The sequence below is a fragment of the Pituophis catenifer genome, unplaced genomic scaffold (genome assembly GCF_029215685.1).
Source record: "Pituophis catenifer annectens isolate HBS135680 unplaced genomic scaffold, rPitCat1.0.hap2 SCAF_1, whole genome shotgun sequence".
Taxonomy (NCBI): Eukaryota; Metazoa; Chordata; class Lepidosauria; order Squamata; family Colubridae; genus Pituophis; species Pituophis catenifer.
This window is the reverse complement of record NW_027256881.1, coordinates 323,213,438-323,231,523: the sequence shown is the minus strand read 5'-3', so window position 1 is coordinate 323,231,523 and position 18,086 is coordinate 323,213,438. Positions and strand designations below refer to the sequence as shown.

General features: G+C 40.3%; 1 protein-coding gene across 3 annotated transcripts in view; it reads right to left on the bottom strand.

Moving 5' to 3' along the window:
* Positions 1-17,415, bottom strand: part of DLGAP5 (DLG associated protein 5) — a 32,674-nt gene extending 15,259 nt beyond the window's left edge. Inside the window, exons 1-10 of one of the 3 annotated variants that reach the window (XM_070942751.1) lie at positions 17,311-17,415; positions 9,922-10,147; positions 7,993-8,183; positions 5,748-5,822; positions 4,668-4,767; positions 4,262-4,366; positions 3,782-3,852; positions 3,145-3,416; positions 2,022-2,116; positions 983-1,112 (exon numbers count right to left, since the gene is read on the bottom strand). In XM_070942751.1, the coding sequence (XP_070798852.1) occupies positions 983-1,112; positions 2,022-2,116; positions 3,145-3,416; positions 3,782-3,852; positions 4,262-4,366; positions 4,668-4,767; positions 5,748-5,822; positions 7,993-8,183; positions 9,922-10,141 (1,259 nt within the window). In that variant the 5' untranslated portion in view covers positions 10,142-10,147; positions 17,311-17,415. Of the gene's footprint in view, positions 1-982; positions 1,113-2,021; positions 2,117-3,144; positions 3,417-3,781; positions 3,853-4,261; positions 4,367-4,667; positions 4,768-5,747; positions 5,823-7,992; positions 8,184-9,921; positions 10,148-16,210; positions 16,282-17,310 lie in introns of those variants that run through there. The other 2 variants (XM_070942766.1, XM_070942759.1) reach the window with 2 other exon arrangements.
* Positions 17,416-18,086: the final 671 nt, after the last annotated feature.

Below are 18,086 nucleotides of genomic sequence, written 5' to 3'. Positions count from 1 at the left end.
TGAAAATTCCTTAATCTGAGAATCGTGCTTCACTTCTTCTGCTTCTTTTCCTACTCACACCCTGTTGTAAACAAGAATTGGCAGAATGTGCTTATTCCTATATGTAATATTTTAAAAAACAGCTAGTTAGGGTTAAGGTTGCAATTCAGAAGCATCAGTGCCTATAGTAGCAGCCTGTGAAATATGGTTCCAGTAACAAGGATGGTTCCTAGGCTATATAGGACTCAGTAGACCCTGTTTTGCCAGCCATTTTACTTGATTGCTTTTCATTCAAGGGAAGAGAATAGATAGTAAGGAAAATGCCATTTCTACCACTCTGTTCACACTCAGACAGCTTAGATGCTATTGTGGGACAGGTGTATAATTTTCAGAAATGGGCTTGCTTGGAAAAGTATATAGTCTTTGGTGCACAATAGCACAAGGAGATACAATCTAATTTTAAACTCCAAGCAATTACAACAGCAGGTAAATGTATCCTTCGCACATATGTGGTAGTCGTTCTCGACTCTAGGAGGCGGTGCTCAACACAGTTTCAAAACCGAAGAGCCAGCGCTGTCTGAAGACATCTCCGTGGTCATGTGGCCAGCATGACTAAACGTCAAAGGCGCACAGAACGCTTTTATCTTCCCACCAAAGGTGGTCCCTATTTTTCTACTTGAATTTTTTACATGCTTCCGAACTGCTAGGTTGGCAGGGACAAGTAATGGGAGCTCACCCTGTTACACGGCACTAGGGATTTGAACCGCTGAACTGCTAACCTTTCGATTGACAAACTCAGCATCTTAGCCACTGCGTCCCTAAATGTATCCCTAAAGCAGGTAAAATGGATTGGTTACCATTTCTATCCCACAGTATCCATGAATAGCTAATCTGTTGTTTACTTTAATACAAAGGTGAATCTCTTTGAAGAAGGTATTTTAACAAGCATCCTTATTACCCAGGCAGCTTATTACTGTAGATCCCTTTGATCTTGTCTACAAACCTGAAATAGGACACATCATGCAGGAGCTTTGTTGTTGGCTCTGATATTTCACTTGCTAGAAGATCTGGTTGCTGCACACTGCTCTCACCTTTGAACGCAGTATTATCCCTGATCTCACTAGGCACCCGTTCTAGAAAAAGAATGATTTTATACAGAAAAACGGTAGAATCTGCATTAAATATAGGAAGAATATAATCTGCAGCTAAATAGGCCGTAGATGCTCTTTAAGTAATTATCAATTAAATTTAAACCATATTAGCCAAAGCATTAGTATTTTGCATATTTAAAGTTGCAATGACATGCAGTTGACCAAAAGCTGCATTTTTGCCTTTCTCTTTTTTTTTTTTACCATAATTCAAGGGGAAGGGATGAAGGGTAGCCTGTTACCCCAAGTCTGCTTATGGTCTTTTGTTTTGTTTTGTTTTGCTTGCTGGTCCTGGAACCTGTCTATCTAATTGCTAAATTTTAATATTCTGACAGTTTAAAATAAATAGAGTAACAATTAAGTCTAAATAGACTTAACACAGAAAGATTGCCCTCCACCAATGACACTTTAAATAATATCCATATGGCTGATGCACCCTTAGTCATACTGCATCATCCTCATCCCATCCCAAGAGATCCCTCAAAAGATCAATGGACTTGAGTAAAAGCAAAATCCCCATCTCTGATGCATTGCTGCAGAGTCTGAGTTAAGGATGTACCAACAAGGTGCTTCAGACTGAGCATAAGTAGGCTTATCAGTATTCAAATCAAGAACATTTTCCTGGAAGAGTCCAGGTAACAAGGTAACTTCATTAAGGAGGTGCCAACAGATCACAGTTCACTGTACCCATTTCAAAGAACTTCCTTCACTTCACTGAAGTGTAGCACATCACTGCCTGATAGCTACTGTATGTCAGCACTATAAATCAAAGACTGAGGTAGAAGAAAAGGCATCTTGCCTAAAGGGAAATGCACATCCACAATGGGACTTCTCACCCCCTTTTAAAATTTGTGTCTCTTAACACCAGTGGTATAGATGTTTTCTTAGATATACCTTCTTTAATTTCTTCCAATAAATCCAGGGCATATTGATGTCCTTCAGTGGTTTCCTTTGTGACTTCGGGGTTAGTTTCCTCTTTGTAGACTTCACTAATAATAATAATAATAAAATTATGAAACACTGGAAGTTTCAGATCAAAACTGAACATATACGAAAAAAGAAATCCGTTGTTATATCAAACATGATTGTAGCCCTCAGAGCAATATCTAAAGAACTTCCTCAATGTCTGGAAATATTAAAATATTTGTCAGACTTGGAACACCCTAATTTAAAACAACAACAAAACCCCAAACCTCTCCAAAAACTAACCTGCTTGGAACTGCCTATATTCTTAAGACGCTGACCTAATAATTCTTGAGTCTTTGGTTAGGACTTGAATTATTAGATTTCCACCAGTCTTAGACTGTGAATTTAACTGTGGATTACCTACACACCATAATATAATTTAACATGATATGCACATGAAAGGTTGTAACGTTGGGAAAGGTAGAAAGAAAGAGAAGAGGAAACCCAGCAGAAGATGGATGAACTCAGATACTGGGGTGACTAGGGAAAATTGAAAGAACAGGTTAGAGATAGATCATCCCAGAAAAAGCCTACTTATGTGCTTGTTGGTGTTGAAAACAACTTAATGAAACATAATGAAATCAATGTTGTGGTCCTATTTTTGTATCCCTACTTGAATTCAAAGTTTGCTCCTTGTAGCCGAGTCTCTGTATAGCTTTACTACAGGTATACTCCCAAAATCATGTTAAATAACTGCACCATCTGAGAGACCAATACTGTTTTGATTTGGTATCTCCATTTGAAAGACATCCTAGGCCTCATATTTCAGAGATCTCTAAATAGAAAACTACTACAGATAGTCAGAAGCAACCAATTCATATACAGCCTTATAAAGTTGAGGCATTTTAAGAGGAAATTAATTGCAACAGGAATAAGAACTGGAAATTAACAGGTGAGGAAATTGGAATAATTATCTTCCTTAAGAGTTTCCTCTATGAGCTTGAACCTGAAGCAGCCTTACGAAAGGCGGTGGGGGGGGGAGGGGAATCAACACAGTTTGAACAGATTCATAAAATACTTTATAAGAAAATCTGAAGTAAGATATCCTTACTTGTTTTTTTCTGAGGGGCTCCAGGAAAGATTGGGTGATAAGAACACATTTGCCCTGGAAGGGGTCATTGGTTTCACTTTGTAGGTAGACAAGCCTTTGGGAGGTTTAAAGACAAAATTCTGAGGGGCAAATGAGCGGTTTCTTTTTGGGGGTGCTGACATGTTTTCTTTGTCAAGAAAGTCCTTCTGTTCACTGCTTTTAGCAGGGTGGAGCTTCAACTCTTCTTTCTCTTGTTCCATTAGAATATCTTTATTTGTATTGTGCATGACCTGCTAAAACACACAGTGATTTCTTTATCATTTAAACACACGCATGTACATAGTTTTTTTTCCTGGAAAATATTAGTACGTAACATTCCAATTTCATTTGCCTCTAGCTCATATTTGAGAATCTGATGCATTTTAAAACTACTAACTTAAAAAGCACAAGCAATTGAGGAATATTTCCATCATCATGATTTGCCTGAATATAAGCTTGAACTCAGATGAGTTGAATCAGCAAAACTTCATTATTTCAGTTTAGGCAAGTTAGGAGTTTTGATTTCTGAGCTGCCATTAGGGATAATAGCAGCATACATATGGTACTACAATATAAATGAAAAAAGAAATACAATTATACCGTGAAAAAACAAACTTACTGTTGTCCTTTCCTTTATTATCTCTTTCTGCTGCTTTCCTTTAATTGCAACTCTTTTCTGTGGCAGATTACCTAAAACAGAACAGATTGAACATTATTCCAGAATTGTTTTGCCACAAGGAACTCAAAATAACAATAGAAAGCAATAGAAGATAATTATTTTATAGAAGTAGAGACAAAAATACATTGGAAGTGTAATAAAAATCAGAATTCAACTCAAGAAAGCCTACAGCAAAATTATCAAGCAGGTGGCATCACCTAGATGATCTTATTTGCACTTAGTAGATCAGTGAGGTCATGCCCGATTATAAATTGGATAGAGGACCATCAAAAATACAAACTGAAACATCCTAGAAGTAGGCAATGACAAACCAAGGAAATTGCATGGCTATGCTCATATGTCACTAGAATTCGAACCTGCATCAAGGAACTGTTTACCTTTAGTTGTCCATGTAAAGTACTTTAGTACAATTTCGCCCACCTGAAATTATAGTTGGTTGTGATGCTTGTGGTATTCTTGACTTAGCTGCCACTGTTGCTCTTGTCGTTCTTCCATGTGTGATTCTTGAGATGGCGGACTGCATCTCTGAAAAATGAGAATCACCAAAATCATAGATGTTCTGTGTATAAGGCAAGGATAGTTTTTTTTTTTTTTTTTACAGGATAAAAGTGAAACAAACTTGATTGGGCCATGTTATGCAATTGGTCAGGGCTGGGATTTTCTAGTTATTTTGGTACTAAAACTACTGCAGAACGTACACTACAGTTATCATGTATTTCTTGCTCTACAGTGGTGTGAAACTGCCTTACCAACCTCTGGCTATTTCCTCACCAAAATTCACAAGAGCCACCAAAGCCCTTTTTAAATAAGGACAAAGAACTCAGACCTTTATTCTCTTGTTTGGAAGGTTTGTCTATGTAGATCTGCTTCTGTTCTTGCTGAGCTATCTGCCGATTGCGGCCCTTACTGGTGTAGCTGGATGCAACCTAAAAAAAGAAATATAAATGTAAATACATACCTCTTTTTTAAATAAGATAGCAATCACACTGTGTTATTCATTTAATTCCAGCCAATAAGCAGATGTCGATTTACTCCATCAGTGACCTGTTTTTGATCCAGCCCTTTAAACCTTTCTGTTTAGTTACCTGGTGCGTGCCTTAAATCTCTACCATCAAACAGGAAGCATTAAAAAAAATGCTTCAGTAACAAGAGTGGGCATTTCAAAATGCGTCCCTCCCCGGCTCCATTTTTGGCAGCAAGGGCTTTTTGCAAAGACAACTGGAGCCTAGAGGAAGATCGCAAGCTGGCAGGACATGTTTGTCCCGCTCTCCCTCTACTCTCACTGCTCTGCTTTTCGAGCGCCAGGAACAGGCAAAGAAACCGGGGCAAAGAGGCTGGAGGGGAAACAGCTCGCAAGATCTTTGTAAGGTGAGTCTCCACTGGTCTAGTGCCTGTGGAGACCCAGCCCGGGGGGTTGGGGGGAATAAGCAGGGCGAATATTGCAATGCCTCTGCAGTCGTTCGTAAAGGTGAATGATTGCCATGATTCTGCAACATTCGTAACTTCGGGACTGTGTTATAAATACTTGGGGGGAGGGTTATGTCGCAACATCAAATGGTCGATAAGTGAACTGTCGTAACTCGAGGATCACCTGTAACATGCAAATATAAAGGGTCTAGTGGCTCAGCAGACTGATAGCATTGTGATTAACACCAGCTGTCTGCAATTACTGTAAGTTCGAATCTCACCAGGCTCAAGGTTGACTCAGCCTTCCATCCTTTCAAAGGTAGGTGAAATGAGGACCCAGATTGTGGGGGCAATAAGCTGACTTTGTATAAATATACAAAAGTATGAAGGCTATTGTTAACGCATTGTAAGACGCTCTGAGTCTCTGGAGAAGGGCGGCATATAAATCAAATTAAAAAAACAACAACTATATGATCAAAAACAAACATGTAACACAAACCGATGATAGCTGTGGCTTCTTTGGTTCTGGCAATTTTGTTTTCGACCTTGTAACTCGCATGACAATTGGAGCTTCCTAGGAACAATCCAGAAATAAGAATGAGCAAATTCCAATCTCGTATTATATGTGTACTTTTTAATAAGAAATGTTTTTGGAAGAATCTAGAAGCATTTAGGAATTCTCATGCAACTTTTTTAATATCTTATTTTGCTCTTGGTTATTTATTTTCTTAATTACCATTACTTGACTGTCTATTTATATTTTAATATGTGCCTTTCAGGAGTTCTCTAAAAACAATTTATAAAAATGTTCAAATAAAATATTTAAAGTAAATATAAAGGAAACTGAAAAACCCTATGTTCACATAAATTGCTCAACCCCATTCCAACAGAATTTTCCACACTTTTGTATAATAAATAATGCCCCCTTTCATGTGTTGGTGATTAGTTTTATTTTATCCTTTCTTCCAAATATTTTGAGTAGCCTACATATGAACTTTGGCATTTTTCTCATAAAAGTCCCTACAGTATGCATATGTATGCATTATTGGCTCAATATCATGGAATCAAATTCATGGTCAAATGCAATTTCAATTATATTTGTCCTCCCCAATGGTTTAAATCTAAAGTAACAGAACATAAAGTATAATCTAATGCTACAAAATACTGTCCAATATAAAATTAAATAGGATGAGCTGCAAGAATCATTTCACCAAATCATATCAATAGCTGTGAAATACTGTACAGAATAAAACATTTTTGCATCAACTCAATGAAACTTGGATTATTTAAACCAGAGAAGCCATCTAACACAGAAAATGTAGACTTTTCCCATTTAACCAAATTGGTTAATCATAGAGAAACTGCTTTTTCTTAGCCTGATCATGTAACCAGAGCAGAATATCAAGTCTCTATTTGCTTTGATGAAACACATCCTACCTATTTGGAAGTGATTAGGAAAAAAGCTTGTTTGTGAGCCAATCGTGTGTTTATTTTATCATTCCTTCACTTGAAAATTGAAAATTTATTCATAATTCCTCTTGATTTTAAATAAGGCAATCTGATAAGGAATCAATTTAAAGACTTTGCTTTCCTGGGAATATTCTGATGAGCATTATGGAATCCCACATAACAACAAGACCATGATCTGGTTATTGTAAATAGATCTTATATTCATGTAACCTTTCCTTCCTACTTTATACACAAATCTGCTTTCCCTTTCTGATCCATAGAAGCTATTATTAACTATTGAACTACAGTAGCCTTGGGCTTATTACAATTGGGACTGGAATCTCAGCTGTTGAGTGAAGCAGTCATTAAGCAAGATGCCCCTGTGAGTGCTTACTCAAAGACTGCAATCCCAGTTCTCCAAGTTGCAGGCTTTAAGTGACCACGTGGGTTGCTAAGCGGGGTAAAAGAGCTCTCTGCTGGAGGAGGACAGGCAGGACACCATGCATTGAGGGGAACTCATGTGCTGAGCTGGAGAAATGAAATGGGGGTCACAAAGACCTCTTCATTCTTCCAACCCAATGCATGATTCCATACAGATTGAAAAAAGTCCATCCTAAATCGATGGAGTATTTGCAGCATGGGGCGTTTACATCCAAGCCCCAGATACAAGAGAACTCCCTCTGGTTTCTGGGGGCTGGCTGCAAACGTCCTGTGCTGCAAATATACAATACTAACATCCTGCTATGATTTCAGGACAGATCCTTTTCAACCAGCCCCTAGAAACCAGAGGAAGTCCTCCTGGCAGGCAGCAGACGCTTGCAATTTTCCCTGTTGGCTTTCCAATTGACTTTCTAAGGAAGCCAGCAGGGAAGATAGTGAATGGTAGATCACATGATCACGGTATGCATGTCAACCTATTGTAAATGCAAATGGGTTGCCAAATTTCCAGATTGCAATTATATGAACATGGAGGCCCTGCAACAACCATAAATTCAGGCATGGGTTGTAAATCCCTTTGCACAGTGCTGTCATAATTTTGAACAGTCACTGAACAAATTAGTCATTAAGCAAGGACTACCTATAAAACCAGAAATATGCTTCTAATCTAGTTTCTAGTTCTAAATATGGAAAAACAAACAAGAAATGGAAAAGCCTGAAATATTTAAGAAGTTCAGAGACTTATGAAGTTCAACTCATGCTTTATTAACCCAACATATGAATTAGCTGTTTCAGGCAACTTGGTAAAGGAATGCAAGATGCATTGGAGCTCTGCTTAAATATTAAGTTATTCTCACTTTCTCTTTTGATTTGTTCAATACTGGAATCTGTGATGCTTTTGAGAGAAAAGCAGGGAGGTCTGGTTTGAATTGTCCACATTTAAAAATAGGCTTCTCTCTCTGCTCCTTCAACTTGCGAAGTTCTTTTTCCGCCTTGTAGCGGTGAAGCATGTCTATGCGCTCTTGTTCACGAGTCTTGACTGCAGCATCTAAAATTTAACATATGCGAGTTGAAATCCCACATAAAGTGTGCTATCAAGATTAAAACATATCTTGAGTAGCTAGAACAGCAGATGGAAATCAAAAAGAGATAAAAACAATGTCCCACAATTAGATACACAAAAAAGAAAGTACACAGAAAGATCTATATTGATATATGTGAAAAATATCTAGCCAATTTAGGTGATTGCAAGTTGAATAGCAAACAGTATCTAAAAAACAAGAAAATTTCAGGCTACTTTAATAATAGCATGATACCCAGAACACGAGAAATAATAATCCCTATCTATGTTGCTCAGGTCAAATGCCAAAATCATGTTCTGGGCATCATGTTTTAACAACACATACATGAAGAATTTTCTCCAGAAGAATTCAAACAAAACGAGTTTGGTGAGAAACAATTAAGAGCTTGGATATATAGCATAGAAGAATAAAAAAATAGAATTAACCATAGCAGATCTCAATTGTCCTAGGGACAAGAATAGAATAAAAAGTGAAAAATCATTCTACACATTAGACATATAATGTAAGAATTGTTTCAAGAGGAGGTGGCTTTCTTTGTGATAAATATTTAAACAACAAACTGTTAAAAGATGCCACAACTTTGTCAATTCTGCACTGAATGGCACATAAATCCTTTCCAAATTTACAAGCATGTTAACTGTTGATTTTCAAACATCACAGAAAGTAATAAATTTAATTCAAGTGTAGGCTAAAACCAAAAGAGGTTTTAGAAGTACAGAAAGTCCTCAGGCTATGAACCTCTGGCTTATGAACAACTCCTAGATATGAATGGTCTGCCTGCAGTACTTAAAATAGTGGACAGTTGACTGCCCGTGAGATTCGACTCAAAAAGAGAAAGGCAGGTGCATGCTGGCAAGGACAGCCCCAGTACTACAGGTGGGGAAGCCAGGCAGTTTCTCTCTCTCTCTCTCACACACACACACATGTGGCATCTCTTTCCTGCACACAGTTGTAGGTACTGCAGGCAAGGAGGCTCTGGCAGCATCACTCGTTCTTGTGCACATGACTGACAAGGAGAGTCTCAATGCTGCAGGTGAGGAGACTGTGGCTGAACAGCACAGCACTACCTATTTCTCCAATGCAGCATTTCAAAGGAGAATGGGACAACTTGCCACAGCCGACTTGTTGCGGGAGAGCTCACCATGGCCAACTTGCCACAGGACAATTCACTGCGGTACAATTTAACAATTCCATTTAATTATTTAAAATAATTAAAAAATAGTTTTAATTTTTCCCATCCCCATTTCATTTTGTCCCTCATTTGGCATCCTTTCTTTAATGATTGTATTCCACTATTTCCTGGATATTAGTGTAACTCTTGTCCTGTGGTGAATTGGCCACAGCAAGTTGTCAGCAGTGAATTGGCAATGGCGAGTAGACCGTGGTGAGTTCCCCGCAGCAAGTTGTCATAGACCCTTTTGAAGAAGCCCTCTTGCATGTCTCCCCGTTTGCAGATCCCTGCAATCCCTACCCCACTTGGGGTCTGTGCACACTCTCACCTGTTTTCAGCAGTTCATAGTAAGACAAAGTAACACTTTAGGTACAAATTCAGCTGGAGGACAGACTTAGAAATGAAACTTGTTCTTAACCTGGGGACTTGTTGTATTTAAAAAGATAACAAAATAACTTAATAAATTTAGGAAAGACAACAAAGATAAAGACCGAAAACAAGTCTTGGTTAATATTTAAAAAGCTTTTACTTACTTGGCTTTGGCACACCCCCTTTGCTTTTTCCGCCCAGCTGAGAAGTAGCTTTGTCTCTTGATGGCTGTATGTTCACATCCACTAGTCCAAATTGCCTGCCCTTATTAAATTCCTTGTGTCTATTCTCTTTTTGAATTGTAGACTTTCGGCGAACAAGTTTTGTCTTGAGTGTATCGATGCTCAGATCTTTTTTGTACCGAGTGGCAAAATTAGTAGTCATCTTAATCTAGATATAAAATAAAGGCAAGAAGCACTTTACATTACAGATCTTTGCTGAGCCATCTGAAAATTTTACTGACAAGCAACTTGTTTCTATACATGTTGGTAAATCTATGCAGGTAACAAAAGCAGAAGGTACCACTGTCATACCCCAAGCAATGTAACTTTTTTCCAGGATGAATTTACATCACTAGTAAAAAGGCTTGATTTAAATCAACTCTATTTAAATCATAATTTTTAAAGAGCAACGGTCATCTCTGTCCCGCAGCGCCTCCTCCTCTAATCTGCTGTTGACTCAGCGACAGTCCTATTCACTTTAATGGGATGGATGGAGATGCGGCAGTGACACAACAAGGTGAGGGATGTGGCAGGCAGTAGGTGAGTGGATGCCCGCTAACAGGCATTGCCATGATAGATCTGAAATGACAGGTGCTCTTTAATATTATATTTATAAGCTGCTTAGAAGGTTTCATTTTCATTTTTGCTGCTTGCCCTTCCTCCTCACACTTAGAGCCCGGTAGTACAGATACATTTCTCTTCAATCATACCAATTTGTAGTGTACATAGATTTGAAAACAATGGGATAAAGGAATATTCCTGAACTTTGTTTTATGATTTATCTCATGGTTACTGTGAAATTGTGTGAATGCATCAATGCAGTGCATGTTATCTCAGCTTGCAGAGCTTGGATTCATTAAATCAGTTTACCAAAAATATAAATATTACAGAATATACAGCCCCATACTACATAACTAAGCTCCATTTTCATGCTGAATAAACTAAATTATTAATGTATCTTAAAACAGAAAACTATCTTTAGATTTTTAATCCAAAAGCATTTTATTAAAATAAATTTGATACAAATCAAAAAAATCCGATTTAAATTTTAAAAAAATCAGATTTACATTTAAAAAAATCAGATTTTTTTGATTAAAAAAAAATCATCGATTTTTATCCACCCTGCTTTTTTTCACAGGATAGTTGCTACATCTTTGATAATGTTAGTTACTATTTTCTATGTACCTCTAACAATCTTTCTGGAATAGGGGAACCAGAAAAGTACGCATTACTTCTAAATGCATTTATATCATATATGAAGCTTTATACAGGTAGTCTTTATATATGTCTGTGGGGTCTTCGGTGCTCTCTGAGCTTTTACTGCAGATGTTTCATTATCAAACTAGGTAATATCATTAAGAAAACCATCAATCTCAGCACCAAGAATCCCATAGTTCAACCATGAGCTACAAATATTCTCTTCTATCAGTACTACATAGGGCATCAAACACTTCAGAAAGCACGCAAATGGGAGAAATTTGTATGTAGGCACACTTCCACCAAGGAACTAGTTTTTCTGCATGAATGCCTATGACAGCATGCCTAACCCACCAGTCTCAGATACAAACTTCTAATAAACTGCGCAGCAGGATGGGAAAATAGCCCAAGAAAGTGGACAAAAAAATGATATGGCTTATGATCACAGAAGTGCATCTCAGACTGAATAAATATCAGCACACCATGGAAAACTTCAAGGAGCATTTAGAAGAGACTATCACACCAGAGCACATTGAAAGACTGACAAGCACAATCAAGACTACTTCCCAGACCCATGCCGGAAAAAGGAAATCTAGAACTGCAAACCAAACTACTCAAAGTAAATCTCAGAATCAAAGAGGCCCGGGAGTCTGAATGAGTGGTCAAAGTGTTCAGCCATCCACTATCTATTGCAGAATACAATATTCTACAGAAAGGCCTCAATTTCCACACAGATGATGCTAATCAATTTGAAGTCTTTATGGAAGCTTTTAAAATCCAGGACTTCTCACAGAGACTCAAGAAAGCATCAGACAAACTATCATTGGTCGCGTTGGTTGATGATCTCTGGAGGGCTCGGGACAGGGGGTGCTCCTCTGTCCTGGTCCTGTTAGATCTCTCAGCGGCTTTTGATACCATCGACCATGGTATCATGCTGCACCGGTTGGAAGAGTTAGGGGTGGGAGGCACTGTGTTGCGGTGGTTCTCCTCCTTTCTCTCTGACCGGTCGCAGTCCGTGTTGACAGGGGGACAGAGGTCGACCCCGAGGCCCCTCATATGTGGGGTGCCGCAAGGGTCGGTCCTCTCACCTCTCCTGTTCAACATTTATGTGAAGCCGCTGGGCGAGATCATCCGTGGTTTCGGGGTGGAGTACCATCAGTACGCTGATGACACCCAGCTGTACATCTCCACCCCGGATCACCCCAACGATGCCCTTGAAGTGATGTCCCGGTGCCTGGAGGCCGTACAGATCTGGATGGGGAGGAACAGGCTCAGGCTCAACCCATCCAAGACCGAGTGGCTGTGGTTTCCGACGTCCCGATATAGCCAGTTGACGCCATCACTGACTATTGGGGGCGAATCATTGGCCCCCACGGAGAGGGCTCGCAACTTGGGCGTCCTCCTGGATTCACGGCTGTCTTTAGAAGAGCACTTGACGGCCGTGACCGGGAGAATTTTTTATCAGGTCCGCCTGATTCGCCAGTTGCGTCCCTTTCTGGATTGGGACTCGTTATGCACGGTCACTCATGCCCTCGTCACCTCCTGCCTGGACTATTGTAATGCTCTCTACATGGGGCTCCCCTTGAGGAGCACCCGGAGGCTCCAACTGGCGCAGAGTGCGGCCGCGCGGGTGGTAATGGGAGCGACATGGCGCTCCCATGTAACACCTCTCCTGCGCGAGCTGCACTGGCTCCCGGTGGTCTTCCGGGTGCGCTTCAAGGTTTTGGTTACCACCTTTAAAGCGCTCCATGGCTTAGGGCCTGGTTATTTACGGGACCGCCTACTACCACAAATAGCCTCCCACCGGCCAGTACGCTCTCATAGAGAGGGACTCCTCCGGGTGCCGTCAGCCAAACAGTGTCGACTGGCGGCCCCTAGGGGGAGAGCCTTCTCTGTGGGGGCACCTACCATCTGGAATGAGCTCCCCCCGGAGATACGGAGGATCCCGGATCTGCGCTCCTTCCGCCGTGCTGTGAAGACCTTTTTATTCCATCAAGCGGGCTTGGCCTGATCTCTTCCCTTTTTAAATATGTAAATTTTAATCTGTTTTTAAATTATTGGGGGTATTTTAATTTGTCTGCGCCAAAAAGTTTAATTTGATTTTATCGGGTTTTTAAATTTTGTGTATTTATGTATTTTATTGTTGGCTGTTCACCGCCCTGAGTCCTTCGGGAGTAGGGCGGTATACAAATCAAATAAATAAATAAATAAATAAATAAATAAATAAATATCACAGATCAGAAGGAAAGGGGAATAGAACCTACTCAAAGCAGAGGGCAGAGCAGCCTCAAAAACCTAAAGGAGGACCATTCGATTACCATCCTACCAGCAGACAAAGGCCCAACCACAGTTAGCATGATCAGAGCACAATATATACAAAAAGCCAAAGAATTACGGAAAGACAAAGAAACTTATATCTTAGTGAACATCAATCTAATACAGAAACTAGACCCGTGATGGCGAACTTATGGCACAGGTGCCACAGATGGCACGCAGAGCCATATCTGTGGGCACGCGAGCGTTGGCCTACTCAGCTCCAGCGCGCCGGCCAGCTAATTTTCGGGCCTTCCGGGCCCACCTGAAGTTGGGAAATGGGCTGTTTCCGGCCTCCGGAGGGCCTCGCGGGTGGGGGATAGAAGGCTGTTTTCGCCCTCCCCAGGCTCCAAGAAAGCCTCTGGAGCCTGGGAAGGCAGAAAACGGGCCTACCAGGCCAAAAGTGGGGGTAGCGTGGGGGGGGTCACGCACACATGTGTGTGGGGGGCGGCGCATTGAATTATGGGTATGGGCACACGCATGTGCGATCCCCCTGCATGATCCCCACTTTTGGCACGCGACAGCAAAAAGGTTAGCCATCACTGAACTAGACAATTGGATCGAAAGAACTCTTAGTGACCTTACCAAGAAAGGTCAAATCACTAAAGAACAGTGGCAGATGAAAAGCAGTGGATCCATTCCCCATGCTTTTATGGATGCCCCCCAAAACACACAAGCTAGATATACATCTGTGACCAATTGTATCATTATCAATGCACTGATGTTACCTAAGTTTGATAATAAAACATCTGCAAGAGCAGCAAACTCAGAGAACCCCAAGAACCCCAAAGTTCAACCCTGAATTAAAAATATTCTCTTCTATCACTATCAAGTCTGACTGGAGATAGCTACCCTAAAGCATCTTCCAGAGCCTCCCTGGACTTTCTGCATAAAAAAAAAAACCTCAGTATTTTCAAATACTGTACCTATTCTTACATTTTATAAAAGTAAAAAGCTCAAGATCTAGCAATCTGGTGGCCTGGTGGCTCAGCAGACTAAAAGCATTGTGATTAACACCAGCTGTCTGCAATTACTGTAAGTTTGAATCTCACCAGGCTCAAGGTTGACTCCGCCTTCCATCCTTTCTAAGGTAGGTAAATTGAGGACCCAGTTTGTGGGGGCAATAAGCTGACTTTGTATAAATATACAAAAGTATGAAGGCTATTGCTTAATGCATTGTAAGCCGCCCTGAGTCTCCGGAGAAGAGCGGCATATAAATCAAATTTTTAAAAAAAACTACAGTAATAGAACTGAATGTAAATAGTCTCTTTGCTTTCTAACGTTTTGTCCTATTGCAAAGTAAAATGCAAAACGCATGACTCAAACATCAGAAGAATACAACGGCTGTAGAGCTTATCTAGCTGAGCATCTTGCCTCTCAAGAGCAAAGCAGAATAGACCCCACCAAAGGTGATCTACAGCAATTTAGGTTCAGCGATAAACTGTCTTCAATCTTGGAGGTTCCTTATAGTCTGTAGATAGGGCATTTCTACCTCTCTTAGTATAGCTGGGAATTAAAGCTCTGCTGGGAAATCAATGCCTTTTTCTATGCTACTATATTGGGCTTCAAGGAAACTTTTCATTAATGGCAGGCAATGAATTATAGCAGCCCCTGGGGGAAGATGGGACCCGAGATGTAGCATACCCAATTCCCTAGCAAATCCCTACTTTTCAGCTTAACACCAATGGTGTTAAGAAATATGTTACTTCCCCAGCAGAATGGCATTTACTCTATTTCCTGAAGCCCTTCTACTAGTTTTGGGAGATTTGGTTTTCTTCCTCATATATTTGTGAAAGGTTAAAACAAAGGCAGCCATTACAGAATATATTATAATGCAATCCCAGCATCTCCAGTTGACACAACCAAGGCCACTACAAATGGGATGTTGGCAGTCACAGTGCAACATATCTGGAGGACACTGATGGCTCTGGCTCATAAGCCCTAATAAGTTTAAACCACAATGATGTCGGTCTGGTTTCTTATACCACTAAACACGATCTGTGGTTGTGTTCATAGAAATTGACCAGCACAGCTTCTCCGGGAGGACTGCTAAGGTTTCTTATAATTCTTTATTTATGCTTTATGGTAACAAAATAGCAACAAAGAGGCATCAATGCTAACTAAACCTTTTATTTTATTAAATGTGTTTGTGGCCCATCTTGTTGCAAGGTAATTCTTAATCAATGCCCATTTCAGCAAGAAATTGAAATTGTTTTTATCTTGCTATTGTTTTGTATAAATGCCTCCAGGCAACAAATCAATATTAATACATTTCTCTTCCTATTTTCCCCACAACAACAACTCCGTGAGGTGAATTGGGTTGAGGGAGTGGCTCAAGGTAAACTCAGCTAACTCTCAGAGGTCTAAGGGCGTACTAGAACTGTCTTCTGGTTTCTAGCTTGATGCCTTGAAAAGAACTCAGAGAAGAGCAGCAAAGATGATTAAGGGACTGGAGGCTAAAACATACCAAGAACGGTTGCACAAACTGGGTGTTAAGGATATTGTTGTTGTGTTACCAACCAGCAGAGTGTAGAGCACAGAGAAACGTTGCTGAGAGCAATGAATAAGAGATGTGCAAACTGGTTTATCAAGTTTACTTTACAGTGAAAAAACAATCTCATAGTCTTTAAATCAATTCAAGTCTCTGCCAGTTAAATCAGTCCAGTGATACAAAAACTCTTCTTACCACACAAACAATAGTTGGTTAGAATAACAAACTCACTCTGGTTCACAAACCACGATGGTAACAGATCCATCCAACGATGATAGTACAATGGTAGCAACTCCACATACTATGGTAGCTTATCATCAACTGAATACTTACAGTACCTTTCTTAAATACATTCACAACCTGTGATTATCTAATTACAGCATGACTCAGCATTACAATGAATCAGCAGTAAAACTTTAAAGTCACACAATACATATTCATATTAAAGTCACAGAACACATATATTGCTTGGACAACTTGTTAGGCTCAAACCATATCCTAACATGGGCATGTCTTGTCAACTGAAAAAAAGGACTAAGGGTGAGTTGATTCCAGTGTGGCAATATTTGAGCAGCTGCCACAAAGAAGAGGGGAATCCAACCTATTTTCCAAAGCACTAGAAGGCAAGGCAAGAAACAAAGGATGGAAACTAAGCAAGGAGAGAACCAAACTCGAAATAAGGAGAGAGAAAAAAATCCTGACAGTGAGAACAATCAACCATTGGCTTGGCTCGCCTTCAGAGGTTGTGTGTGGGTTTCATCGCTGGAGGCTTTTAAGGAGACTGGACGGTCAACTTGTCTGAAATACCGTAGTACAGGGTCTCCTACCTGAGGAGGGGACCAGACTAAAAGACCTACAAAGCCCCTTTCAATTCTTGTCCTGTTCAAACTGGAGCCTGAGTGGCATAGGAGGCTAATGCCTCCTAAGGCAGCATTTAACATCCAGCTGCCTGCAATTATTGCGAGTTCAATTCTCACCAGGCTCAAGGTCGACTCAGCCTTCCATCCTTTCTAAGGTGGGTAAATTGAGGACCCAGTTTGTGGGGGCAATAAGCTAACTTTGTATAAATATACAAAAGTATGAAGGCTATTGCTTAACGCATTGTAAGCCGCCCTGAGTCTCCGGAGAAGGGCAGCATATAAATCAAATAAAACAAAAAACAAAAACAAAAAACTACCAGACCAAACGTCTGCTTCGAAATGCATACAGGTAGATTCAGAAGACTTGGTCTTCCTCCGGCCGGACTCCAAAGCCCATCCCCACCTCCCCAGCAACCACGTAACCCCAACCCACATCCATTTCTGAGTCGTCCCTGAGGAACATCGCCATACCTCACGGCCACACGCAACCTCCGCCCTCCGTTGGATCCACGCGCGAGCTCGAACGGCTAATCGACCGAGCAAGGCTTGGGTCAGAACTCCAGTTCAAATTTTTTGCTAACGTTTCCGACTGGTCGTTGAGACAACAATACTGCGTTTTCATTGGCTATATTTTTATATTCTCTGACGTCAGTCCGTCTCCCATCGGAGAGATGTGATTGGATGACCGAGCGGCGCTTTTATTGGTGCCCTAATTAAAAAGTCCAGCCCCCCCAAAAGCCCGGATTGGTTCGGAGATTTCATATCTCGATTGTTGCTGCTTCTCCGGTTATGTTATTTCTTTTTTCCCTGGGAGCAGTTGGGCGTCAAGGAAGTGAAGGCGGGAAACGTTACGATACTTGTGTTCAGATGTGACAGTGGCAGTTCTAAATCACACAAGGCAGAGGGAGGGAGTAATAAGTATTGTGGAAAAGTTGCAGCCCGTCAATTTTCCCCTTCTTTAACTGGGGAACACTATTTCAGCTCTCTGGGAGGGTTGTTGGGTTTTTTTCATTTATTTATTTTTTTGCATTTCTTATACTCTTGAGAATTAGCATTTGGGATCGTTCTGTTTGCTGGAAAAACAATATTGTTGGGGGCAATATGCTATTTAGTATACTGTCTTTGGTGTAAGCCGCCCAGAGTCCTCGGAGAGTGGGCGGCATAGAAATATTATTATTATTATTATTATTATTATTATTATTATTATTATTATTATTATTATTATTATTATTATTAACAACAACACT